This window comes from Archocentrus centrarchus, chromosome 1 (genome assembly GCF_007364275.1).
Source record: "Archocentrus centrarchus isolate MPI-CPG fArcCen1 chromosome 1, fArcCen1, whole genome shotgun sequence".
Taxonomy (NCBI): Eukaryota; Metazoa; Chordata; class Actinopteri; order Cichliformes; family Cichlidae; genus Archocentrus; species Archocentrus centrarchus.
In genome coordinates this window covers 38,955,455-38,969,071 of record NC_044346.1, presented here as the reverse complement: position 1 = coordinate 38,969,071, position 13,617 = coordinate 38,955,455, and the positions used below count along the sequence as shown (strand labels likewise).

Sequence of the window (13,617 nt, the reverse complement as noted above, 5' to 3'; positions counted from 1 at the left end):
TTAACGGCTGCACCTCATCAAGAGTTAATTTCTTGCCCTCTTCATGTGTTTGAGACCATCAGTTGTGTTGTGAAGAGGTAGAGTTGGTATACAGTGAATAGCCCTATTTGAGTAATGTTCTAATCCATATTATGGCAAGAACGACTCAACTAAGTAAAGCAAAGAAGTCCATCATTACTTTAAGAAATGAAGGTCAGTCAATCTGAAAAATTTCAATAACTTTGGAAGCATCCTCAAGAGCAGTCGCAAAGACCATCAAACGATATGATGAAGGTGGCTCTCATCAGGACCACCCCAGGATTGTTTGCTCAGGATAAGTTCGTCAGAGTTACCAGCCTCAAAACCGCAAGTTAGGAAAAAATAAAAACATTCAATGAGAAGGTGTGTCCAAACTTTTGACTCCATGTTAAGAAGATTTAGGCCCCGTTTACACAACAACGTTTCCAGATGAAAACAGATAAGTTTGATGCATTTACACGAGAACAGAGTGAAAACGATACTTTTTGGAAACGGGCTCCAGAGTGCAGCGTTTCTGAAATGGTCAGGTCTCCGTTTTTTGTGTAAACGGACCAAAAATGCTGCTGTTGAAAACGGGGGCACTGGTTTGTGCGCACTATGTTTGCGACGCCACGTTTTTCTGCAAATGCGCAGACAGAGCAACAACAATTCGCCAGTTCTGCTTGTGCTGCTCAGTCTTTTGACCTTAAACAGCGCTTCTTCAACAAAGTGTCACAATCCAACCTCGTCATCAGCCCACACAAAGGTTCTCACATTGGTCATTTTGTAACAAACAAATTTTGTGAACAAATAAGGAACAATGCCATGCATCCCTCGGAGTCCCTCCATGTAAACAAACTTTGCAAAAAACAACAAACAAACAAAAAAAACAGCAACACTTGTGGCCTGGGAATGGGAACTACAGCGTGTCAACACTGGTTCTGAAATGTTTCTGTGTAAACGCGTCACTTTTCAGAAACGACAACAGCAAAATGGATGCCGTTTCCACTGGAAACGCTCTCGTGTAAACTTAAAGCCATCGATGTCTTAACATCCTCCAAGCAGTCCAGTAAGGCCTACAGAGGACTCACTGATTTACATTTCCTTTGCAGGTAAATCTTTGAGTTATCTGCATAACAATTAAATGCAATGCCATGTTTTAAAGAATTGAACCCACGGGGAGCATATAAATAAAAAAAAGAAAAGAGAACTGGGCCAAGAATGGACCCCTGGGGGACCCCACATAAGAGCAGGCTTTTTGAGGAAGGTGTATCCCCCAGCCTAACTGTAAAACTTCTGTTGGATGAATAAGATTTTACCCATTCCAGTGCAGTCCCTTTGACTCTGACAGACTTTAATCAGGACTTTAGAAAAAAGTGCAGCATTGGTCTGAAGTTGGATAAAACTGCTGGATTATGGTTTTATTTTAAAGAACAGGATCCACCACAGCATGTTTAAAATCAGCAGGGACACTCCCAGAATGAAGACTGCTGTTGATAACAGACAGCACACTCATTCCCACAGTGTCAAACACATCCTTCAATAGGCGACATCATCTCATGGGTTTCAAGTGGCTGACTGCTTCATTCAGCAGTGAAAAAAAAAGACACAGGCTAAAAGTGGTCAAAAGCAACAGAGGCTGATGTGTGAGTAGATGAGTTAGTGACAGGAGGAATAATATGAGACCTGATAATCGCAAAGGTGGAACAGCACTGGGAGGATTAAGAACAGAGTTAATAACGCTAAATAAATACAAGGTCTGTGACAACTGTTAGACGCAATCTCAGAGAAATACTTTGTTTCAGCTGCTCTTACAACCTTCTGATAATTTAACAGAGATTCTCTGAGTGCATCTAAGGACACCTGCAGTTTATCCTGTTTCCATTTCTACACACCTGTCGGAGTTCCCTGGTGGCACTATTCAGCAAGACTGAGTTTTAGGTTTTCACTGCTAGATGCGAGAGGAGCAAACGTGAATAATAAAATTGCCACTGTCATATCTCGCATGATTCCTGTCAGGAATTCAGAGAAGTCTTGGATAAAGTCCCTTGTTGTATTTGGTGCTCGGTAAATAAGAGCACGCAGCACCGGAGTGCACAGCTGGGTTTCAAACAACTGCAGGTCAAAGCTGGAGTAAAGATCAGCTGTTAGCTGCCAGCAGTTTAACCTGTTTCTTATAGAAAGCAGCTAACCGGGTAACTGGGCCGGTTATCACAGGTGAACTGAGGTAGTTACAGCCTGGAGGGACAAGTTTCTGTAGCCACAAGAAAATCCAAGCGTCGAGAAGTCCTTCACAATAAAAGTCTTCGTAGCCAGTGACCTAGCACTAACCAGAGTCAGCCTGGCTAAAACAGAGTCGCTAGCCGACTGGGATGCACGAGCCAGGGGACAAAGATTCCGGTGAGCCAGGGAATATGCTGTGGAAGCTGGACAGTGGGATGCGTAGCCACAGGTACGCTTCCACAATAAATGGACTCCAGTGACTCTCAGGAGAGGAACCACTTGAGGTCCGGGGCAAGTCAGCTCAGAAGAATGCGGGGATCAACCATCGGAGAATCCGCCTGGTAGTTTTTAAACTTCATTGATGCACCACCTCGTTTCCCCTGTTTTCCGTGGGGTTTCTTGCTGGAAGGAAGGCGAGGTGGGCCGTGGTGAAGGCGCAGAGTCAGGACTGCTCTTCAACAATGAAGAAATTGATGGTCTCAAACCAGAAGAGTAGAGACGATTTGAAGAAAATAGATGTAACCAGATCGACCATAACGGCAAGCCACACACACAGCGCCATTGTGTCATGAGAGAGATTTTCTAATATCTGAACTCACCAACACTGAGTCACATAGGCCCATCCAGTCCAAAATGAGCGTCCTCCTCAGTTATGCTACCACAGTAGCTGCAGATGTGGTGAGCTACCGAATAATTCGCAAGTTTGGTTGTTACTGCAATAACGGTGATGTGAGTGTTTAAATTTTCATTCTTAAATGGTACGATTAATTTTACTTACCGTAAAAGTAGAATTTCATCTGAGGGAGCACGGTAACCTTTATGGGCAGGCCCATGCATAACAGCCAATATTAGCCATTTGTTGATCTATAGGTATCTGAATTTATAACAACTGATGAAAATCAAAAAGGAGAAACACCCGTCAACTACAAGTGCTGACGTTGCATAGTTTAGCAGTAGGGGGCGCAAAGCATCAATGAGCAAATAAACAACTACACATGACAAATGTTTTTGGAAATCTTTATGTTTTGTGTCCAAAAGAAAAGGAAATATAAAAATATCAGATTTTTAAATCAAATTTTAAACTCAGGCTCATTTCTATTAATCATCTTGAGTTTGTTGAAGCCTCCATAACTTGTTGCATTGCTCCAAAAAAGATGTTCGTGTACAAAATACAGGTCTCAAAAAGCAGCTCATAAATGTAATCACTGCACTTTTATCTAGATAAAAATCCCAAAAGCCTTGAGCCAATCCTCTCATCAGCAAACTTAGTTAATCTTAGTGAATCTTAAACAACCATTTGTTTCTGTGGAGCAGTGTTATTACACCTGTGAAATAGCTCAGCTGCTGCCTCGCCTTCACTGTCAGGAGACGCCAAGAAAATATCTATAGAAATGCTGGCGGCTGCCAGCGCTCCCCCTCAGCCTCCTGACAGTCGAATCTTTAGGTGGCACAAAGCCCCTGGAAGCTCTGGAACGATCTCTGCAGATCTTACTGGGTGGATATGAGCCTCAGTGACTTCATCACCAAAACAGCAAATGGCTGAGCAAGAACCAGTAATAAGAAATGCTACAATCATCTGTGATTGGCATTATTATGGTAAGAACTATAACTGAAAGCTGAGTTACTAGAGTGACTAATCAGATGAGCTATTACACACACATGCAGCAAATTCTGTGTGTAAATGAAACACTGCGATACTCTGCCTCATACATGCAGCGCGGTCGTCTTCATCACAAAGTACTGAAGAAATGTTTTCAGGTCGGAAACGATGAAGGTTCTCGGCACATGGGAGGTGATGAATATGATCAGGTCATGACCCCGCAGAGCTTTGTGGACAAGCAGTGATTGTACTGTTGATTGTAACTGACATGTTAATTAGCGCGTGTGCCCCCCCCCCCCCCCCCGTACTCCCATGACATCTGAAGCAAACATCATTATTGAGCCTTAATGTATGAATGCTCTCTTAATCTCCATACATTCTTACCTGCATTGTCATGACTTCTGACTTGATCTTGAGTTCAAGGTTAGAGGTCAAGACCTCGAGGTCAAGGTCACCGAGATTTGAACTTGTCTGAGATCTGTGGTGTGAATTTGAACAACCTAGACCGCATCGTTCTTGAGTTATCACAATCACAAAGGTGAAACTTGGCCACCCGCCCGGCGGCCCATCAGACCATCAGTCTGTGAAAAAGTGACAAGTCTGCCTTATTTAACTGTAGTATTCATTTCTGTTTCAGTAAATCTGATAATTGTTACAATTGGATTACAAACAAACTGTTTTTATAAGGAGGACATTTACTCTCCTTCTTCCAGCTGCTCCCTTTAAGGCTCTCCACAGTGGATGATCTGCCTGCCATCTGCCTGTCCTCCGTCACTACATCCAAATCACCCCTGACACTCGTCTCCACCCCTCTTGCTTTGGATGGCTGACTCCAGGTATTTAAACTCATCTACCTTCACTGCCTCATTGCATTCTGACTGTTACACCTGTCTCCCTCTCATTCACATACGTGTATTCTCTCATCTTCTACTGACTTTCATTCCTCTTCTCTCCACAGCATACCTCCACCTTTTCAGATTCTCTCCACCTGATCGTTACTTTCACTACAGATCGCAGTTTTGTCTGCAACCATCATTTCGTCCATGGAGACGCCGGGCCCCGACCCCATCTGTTAACCGTCTCCATCACAAACAGGAAGGGGCTCAGACCCGACCCCTGATGTAATCCCACTGCTGCTCACTGACTGTCACCTCTTTCCTTAACCGAGCTCCAACAACTCTTTCCCTTATCTTCATGGTGGGGCTCATCAGCTTTATCCCACATCACATACAGCTCACTAGCCAAACCAGTGTTCCCTTCTTCATTGTTCCTTTTAATTTGGCACAAGTCTGTTCTAGATGGCACGTCTGATGAGCAGGCTGTGAATGTTTCTGTTCTGTCTCAGAAGTCCATATGGTGCTGACGGTCCTCAAATCGTGCAGGCCTGATAGAGAACCAGCGATGTGGCGTTGGTGAAACAGATCTGTGGTTTGCCGTAAACTGGGTGTTGCCGTGGCGCTGGGACCGGATGCACAAATAGATTCTCTCAACACCTCCAGAGATGGTGTGAGACTATCGGCTGAGACAGCATATGTGAGCGAGTTTCTCACAAGTCTTCAAACAGCGTCTCGTGATTGACTCCTCATTAATTTGTGACAGAATCTTATGATGCATTACACGTGTGTGTGTGTGTGTAAGAAAAACCGACACTTTCTGTTGTCTCTCCGGGGTTTCATCTCATAATTTACCTGCTTCTGTTTGCTTTTATTAGTTACGTTCCCCCAGGGCTCGTCCTATGTCTCTGGAAGCTCAGAAGCAAACGTCTTAGACTGACAGACAATATGTCAGCCTGACTCCCTCTGAGTGACAGACCAAGGTACTTAATGCCTGACATTTCATAATATAAATAATGCTGTGGCGGTGCATGTCTTACATCCATCTGAGCAATATGCCACCGGTCCCAAAGTGACTCTGCTCTTTACCTGTAACCTTTATTCATAGAATTTCAATGCTGCTCCTGCCGGTACCAAGAACACAGTAAGTATTTGATCAGTTAGATATGACTCTCTCTATTTGCATTACTTGTAGATGTCAGCTGAAAACAGTTGGCAGTTCTGACGGCGATGTGCACAGACTGTAGTATTTAACTATTCCACTGGGTCTCATGGTGCTCCAATGAGCCTATATTTAAAGGCCACTCCAGCAATTTAATGAATTCTCTTGAACTCAGTCTCCAGAGTCGCAGAACAACACATGAAGTAAATGTATGAAGAAGTAAAACAATCAAAAACATTAAGGAAAAAGGGTGAAAAGAATGAAAATAGCGTAAAATCTAAGTAGAGCTGGAAGTGGTGCAGAGCTACACAAGCAGACGCCTCTGAAGGTGGAAATTTCCATCCATCAAGTTTGGCTTTTTGTTTTCATGGGTGGAGCTGCAGACTTTTCTGATCCTACCTCCTAAGATTCAGTGATGCCAGCCTGCAGACAGGAAGCCTGGGATCATGAAATGGTGGCACATTTATACAGCTACACTTGCCATGAAAGGCCCACTAACCCCAACCATCATAATAACCTTTACACGTGTCATTTAACACCATAAATCTTTGCTCAGGCATTAAAGTACAGCAATATGCAAAGCCTGTGATGTCACATTGGGAGGAATAAACTGTTCAAAGTTTTCAGCTCAATCCGCTCGGAGCTCCAAGTAGATCTTAAAACAACCAGATGCATCTGCTCAGAGCTCCCAGGAGGAAGTCAATACATCAAAGCTCAAGATGCAGGTCTTCATTAATCCAATCAGTGAACTAAAAGCAAACACTACCACCTTAAAAATCAATCCTGCAGCAAACCGCAAGACAATGAAGAATCGAGCAGTAACAGAGCTGGAATTAAACAGCTGGAATTACACAAGAGCGATTTTAAAGTAATATTGGATTTTATCCTGGATTGTGGAATTTCCTCAGTTTGTTGCAGGTCACAGTGTTTGACATGGATCTAATAAATGTAGACAGGACTACTACAACTGCTCTTCCTCCACGATTCACTTCAGGCTGTGCCCCCTTTGTCTGGAGAACAAAACTAGATTTTCTTCTTTTTTGGAATCTTAGATTTTTTTGGTTTTGTACATTTTATTTCTGTAAAATATACAAAATTATTACTGTTCTGTTCCAACATGAGTCCCAGTTTAATTTAAGGCAGCAAAAGATCAGAGCAGCAGTCAAACTCTTAGACGTCATCCTAAATTTCTTTGGTCACAGCGATGAAGCTCTCACACTAACGCCTGAATTATACTTCTCACTTGAATAAATGTAGAACAATGTAGCCAACACAGGCCTGCACTGATACCTGTGCACTGATGGTGACGTGTAGTTACATTTCTGTCCGGTTACAGGAATGGTTTTGATTTAACACAAAGATAAACCCCTCATCAGACCACCGTCTCTGAAGCCACAAGCAAAGATCTCAACGCAGTTCTTTCATCTTTGTTCTGGTTCCTTATGCAATATTTAAAGCAGATCCGACGGCCATATTTAATGTGTTGAAACAATCAAATGCTGAGAGAGCAGCGAAAAAAGGTCAGAAAGTTCCAGGAGTCAAAATAAATGGCCTCTGTTTTTGTTTTATTTATTTTTAATTTGTTTTTTCTTCCATTTTTCATTTTTCGGCGATCCCTCCCCTGACAGGTCATCTCCTCGGGCGGTGCTGCACCAATTCCAGCACTGCTGCTATTTTAGGAAACTTCCTGAGACCTTTGTGCTGCTGATTGTTTGTTGATTCCAACAATAAATTTACTCTGCAGTTTGTATGAGTTTGACTCATTGACAATATGATCGTCATATTTTTACAACTTTTACTGGAAATTAATTAGAAAAAACTGTAATTTAGAGACTTGAAAGCCTCTAAATGACCTGTTTGAGTATTGGCTGACTCTTAGTGGCACCGGGACACGGGCTTTAGATGTTGCTTGTGTCATTACTCCAGTGCAGTGCTGTCCACCTACACAGCTCAACACAACAAGTTCACAGCAGCTCTCTGTGCTGTCAAACATCATTCTGGAGAGTGTAAGGAAGTAAAAGAGACAGACACAAAGGAAAAGGACTGACAAGCACCAAAGAAAAAAGGAAGAAATCCAACAGAATGACAAGTGCGATCCTTAATAAACACCGGAGAGGGAAACGTTTTAGAGGTTAAACTTCAGGTCAGTGACCAACATGGAACAAAACTGGAGTTATAGATTTTTACCGGAGTCGGACATCAACTCAGGCTTAAGTGTAACTTAATATGCAAGTGCAAATCATGGGCATAACACAGAACTCACCGTCTCTCAGTCAGAGAGAGGGTGAGCTCTGTGTTATTGTTTGTTATTGTTTACTGAAATCAATCCAGTAAACAAACATTCAGCAGCACGTCGGGAGCGTTTTGGTTCGTTGCGAGTGTAGTTTTCTTTCCTTGTTTATGAGGCTAGTGTGGCTCCTGTGAACACAGTGTAATGAGTCATAATTAGAACCTCCAATCCAGCCTGACGCAGACGCGTCCTGTAATCTGGGACAGCTCAGAGACAAACAGAAATGCCTCAAAGGTTAAACATCAGGAGCGCCGGAGCCCTGATCTGCATCCCGTTCACTCTGGCTCCGTGGCTGCCGTTGACTCATCTGTTTATTTATACAGCGGCTCCGATTGTGAAGACCGAGCACGTCTGCTCCTGCTTATAGCAACAAGCCGACATATTTAATGCAGGATGTTCTATTCTCGCGCGCCTCGAGTTAGTCGCCTGCATCAGCTGAAAGAATAGGGGCAAATTGTTTCAGAGCCACACGAGTCTATTCACATCACCAAACCAAGCAGAGGGTTTTGAGGGTGAAGACGAGCCGGTGGGAGAAATGAAAAACGGGGGAAATATCCTAACAGTTTGTGACACTCAGGATTTTTCCCTCCCTCGTCTCCACTGTACGGTCATCTTGTGTCATGAGCTATGCTAGTTTGTCAAGCCCACAGAAACACCCGAGGCACGGGATGGGATTTCAGTCCAAAGCCAAGTGTGGGCCATGGGAGCTGGTGATACGTGTTTGACTGTAATGGCTTTGGTTACAGGCAGGCCTACGTGGTGTGGGTGTAACACGGAGCTGTGCAGTCGTGGATGGGTGAGGACACACGGAGTCGAGGGGGGGGGGGGGTGGGGGGGGGGTGGGGGGGGGGGGGGGGGGGGTGGGGTGGGGGGTGGTGGGTTGGGTTTCGGCTAATTATGTTTTGACTCTGAAGATGAACAAGCAGCCTTGTCGAGATATCAGCGCTCGCAGCAGATGAATACATTTGAACTGTGCTCCAGTGATTTTTTTTTTGTTAAGCTTCCCAAAGTCTGTCTTCCCATCTCCTGATGTTAATTAAAGTTTAAAGCAATAATCGCAAAAACATTTAGGCTTAGATAAAGCATGCTTTGTATAGGTTTTGATTCATGCTCAGATCCAAGCCAAGACAAAGCTTTGAGCTCTTTTCCTCCTCCTACACCCACTGTTTGTGGTCTCTGAAGAGGGAGCAAAAATGCCGCATGAAAGGCAGCTGGAAAAACGTTCAGATAAAATGTGGACCACATGGCGCAGAATGACACATCCGGTGGCACTGCCAGCTAATGTAGAGGTAGAGCCACACCACATTAATACTCCAACAGGCTCAGAGGTAAAACGAAACAGGGCCCTGTGACATTCTTAGACATCATCTAACACTGATTTTATTCCATTTACACTTAAGTGGAGGGCTTCAAATCCCAGCAGTGTGGCAGCTGTGAACCTGCTCTGAGAGCTGAACCAAGGCAAAGGATGTGTGTGGCACCATCATCATCATCGGGACAGCGGCAATGATGTGGAAACACTCACACAATTAACACTCTTCATCCTGTTGGTCCATTAAAAGAAAAGCCCGAGTGTGTCTGAAATTATAAACCAATGTCTCCATCACAAAGAACCTCTCTGCAGTTATTATTCGAGGAAAAACATAAAAAATTCCATAACTATGCACGTTTGGATTCTCTTTCACTAGTGTTAAAAATATCTTGGAATCAAGAAACATTAAAATGCATTTTTATGAATATTTAATTTAAAAAATGTTATGGCTGCGATTGTGAAATTGTGAAATTCTTGGTTGACATCGACATCTGAAACAAGTCTGATCAAAGTTTTTCTGTTTTTGTTGTCATTTATTTCCCTCGGGTTGAAACAAAGAAACGTTCTTCATATTTAGCTCATTCAAGATTGATTTGAAAAGAGAAAAATATTTGACATCAAAGGTCAATAATAATATTTTAGGTCAAATTTCTTGATGCATCCTAAAAGAATTGCATTTAACAAATTTACATTTTTTCTGATTAATATTTTTGCTTCTTTTATCACAAAAAATCAATGGTCTGTAACGCTGCCCAGCTGAACCTAACCCCATTTAAACCCTGTGAGGGTGAAGTCCTCCTCGGGGATGACCCCACCATTAATCCTAACCCTATGCTATCAAAATATGTCATTTTTATTTTGGTAATTGTTCAAAAATTTCAGTTGATTTGCTCCAAAATGCAGGGTTAGGGTGAAGATTGGGGATCCCCTGAAACATCTGAAACCTTATTGGAGCTGCTGGTCACCTGCTCTGTAAATATGCTCCATCCTCAGCTGGAACTTGGAAAACTGAACCAATAATTAAGCAACGTTTTACAGGAGCTGACAGGATTCTTCCTCCTGCCTCACGAGGAGCTCCTACCCTGACAAACCTCTCAGTCCTGCCACTGAAAGCAAGTCCAGCAAGCAAATGCAGCTGTAGCCTCTGCAGCTCCTTTTACTGGAGTGTCTCAGGAAACCTGTCAGCATTAGAGAAAGGAGGGGGGGGCTCAAATTGCTTCACCTCTCCCACAACCTGCAGCACTACTTGAAAATCCTGCCCTCTGGCCACAGATGCTCCCTGCTCAACACGAACAGCTTTATCCCCACATCAGTGGAGTTGCTCAGACTGCAGAAGCTCCTGAGATAAAGCTCCCACTCCCACCCCACCCCCTCTCTGTACCTCCTCCTGGGGGTCATTCTTTACCCACCAGACCAAAACCACATGCATTTTTAGGCCTCATATGAGACCCGAATACCATGGCCTAAAAGATTCCTGTGCAAATTATGGAATATGAGTCCTGATGTGCGTTTTAGAAACAAAATCCTTCGTTTGAACCATGAAATGTGCAGATTCTGACAGATGTCACGCTGCAAGTTCATCTCATACCTGACAATTTAATTAAAGAAGTGGAGGTCTGTGCTTCTCTTTCACTCCCTCTCAGTGTCTCTCTCTCTCTCTCTCTCTCACACACACACACACACACACACACACACACACACACACACACACACACACACACACACACTTTAAGCGGTGCCTCATACAGACTCAGGTGTCCTGAGGGCAGTGTGTGCCCGTCTGACGGCCAGCCTAAGCTCACACTTCGCTCCTGTGGATTCGCGCACATGGCCGGGGGTGCTTAAAGTTGACATACTGAATGACTTACACTGCTGTTCTGCCCGGACCAGTGCACCATAGCCTGGTTGTGAGACGAATCTCCGGTCAAAGCGAACGTCGAACTGTTAAGTTTAGCTCCTCCTGCCTCGGACCGGCTGCTCTCCGCTCCTCTCCGCTCCAGCGCAATTCAGAGCGCGTCAGTCTGCGTGCGGCCGCCGAGCCCGTGCCCTCTCCCTGCTCTTGATTCTGGGCTGAATGAGGGGCTCTGACTTCATTACCGTCACTGTTCCTCCTGGCGCGCAGTCTCAAACCCGCGGCGTGGCCGCTCTTCTTCTGGCCACTCATTAAGACGTTGGAAACTTTCATCGTTGCAAACTCGCTGTCGCCGCTCTCGTCTTCTGCGCGCAGACCTCCTGTATTCCGTTTCAGCCTCTGCTCCGGGTATTCCACCCGATCTCGCGCGCATTCAGCGGACCCAGCTGCGCAACGGAGCCGCGGAGTTTCAGCACTCGCGGCTCCGGATCTCCGCGCCTTGTTCCCCAAAACTTCCCCGCCGAACCCTGTTGCGGATTCACTTGTGTGAAATTTCAGCAGTAATTCCTGTCCGCGCCACTTATGTCCAGGCTGGCACGAGCGGCAGGTTATCTCAGCCTTGGCTGCGTGAAATAAGCAGGGCACCGCGAAAAGCCAAAACCAAAGCGCGCGGTGCCACTTTGGGCAAAATATGACCTCCCTCTTCATTGCGGGCGGCAGCGAAGGATGCTGTGGATGCTAGAAGTCCTTTCCCCCCCTCGACTCTCCTCTCTGAATTTTCGGGGTGTAAACTGGCGCTCGGCTGTGGAAGAGGAACTGCTGCAAGTTGCGGCGTTGCCCAAATGCGGTGTTGTAAAAAGTGCGACTGAGACTAAGTGGTCCAAGTTGAAGGGTTTGATCAAATGAAGCCCCGCGCGCATGGGGGAGGAGCTGAGAGATCCAGACTGAGAGATGGAAGGATAACGTTGCGACTGTCTTTCTCCATATTTGTTATTTTCCACCATATGGTCGGCTATAATTAAAGCAGTCAGTGATACAGTCATTTTGTTCTGCTGCTCTTTTATTTCTCCTCACGGCCACATTTTTAGAGGAAGCTGCTGCAGGTAGTTTCTTCCTCTCCTGTTGCTGCTTTTATCACCCAGCCTCCCTCCGGGGAGGAAAATCTCTTGATTTAGCAAATGAAACTGATTATTGTACCTGTGATGAACCTGTTCGGGTCGGGCCCTCTGGGTCTCAGCGGGGGCTTCGGGTAATTGGAACACAGTAATGTGTTTCCAATTAAGCGCCCTGTCATAGATGGCATATCATGACCTATTAAACAGCAATAAAGAATTTAGCAGCCCACATAGGAACATGAGATTTTTACACCTTACATCTTCGTACATTTCGCAGCTGATCTCTCATCCCTCCAGGACGTGTTTGCATTTACTGTGCGCACCGGTCCCGCTGAGGGGACGCTGAGAGGCACCTGTGCGGCGCAGCGCGGACTGAGTCATGAGTCTTTAAATGCTTTGAGAGACACCGTGTACGGTTCAGTGTCAGGCAACAGGGGCGAGTGGGAATAACAAGGCTGGGCATTCATTTCTGTCTGACCCTGCAGGTCTCTGTGTCTAATAAGTTGAGGTTAGTGATGATGATGATGGTGATGGTGATGATGATGATGATGATGATGATGATGATGATGATGAGCATTTAGCAGCACAAAGGGATCTGCAAATGGCCACAGACTACTACAGCAGCTGGCTGCGTTCTGTTTTGCAGCCATGAGGGAATAAAATGGACAGATTGTGCCTGGAGAGGTGATTATTTTACCACAAGGAAAAATATCTAAAGGCGACAGATTAAAGTATAAAATCTTACTGAATTATTGCCAAACAACACTCCTGTGTAGAAAAAATACTTCCTCCCAACATATTTGCATCATTTGTGTTCTGGAAAAGTGCGCTGAATATCAACTCACTGGTTTCAGTCATATGTTGATAACGGCCCATCTGTGGAGATAACGGAGCTGCTCACTCTGCCTCTGCTGTCAGAGAGCGACTCTTTAAAGCTTGTTTGTTTTTGTTTGTTTGTTTTTTGCTATCCATAACTTAAAAAATCGAGTTAGCTCTGTGAATCACGAAAGCAGATGACGCCAACGCATGCGCACTCAAAACCGGGCAGTGACAGTAGGAGTTCGTGTGTAGCAAATATGAACAAACTCGTCAGGTTTGTGACCTTTGAATGAGCTGCATGAACGTCATCAATGTTTTCATGTTGAACTGTGCTTCAGCCTCCTGCTCCCAGGTAACAAGGAAATGACGTACCTTCACGGAGCTTCCTGATTGGCAGAGCTAACTCGAAATTTC

General features: G+C 44.7%; 1 protein-coding gene across 1 annotated transcript in view; it reads right to left on the bottom strand.

Annotated features, from left to right (window-relative positions):
* sorcs1 (sortilin-related VPS10 domain containing receptor 1) overlaps window positions 1-12,031 on the bottom strand; it is a 188,538-nt gene extending 176,507 nt beyond the window's left edge. Inside the window, 2 exon segments of the mRNA XM_030731646.1 lie at window positions 11,286-11,371; window positions 11,374-12,031. Of these exon segments, the coding sequence (XP_030587506.1) occupies window positions 11,286-11,371; window positions 11,374-11,977 (690 nt within the window). The 5' untranslated portion in view covers window positions 11,978-12,031.
* Between the last annotated feature and the right edge of the window lie 1,586 nt (window positions 12,032-13,617).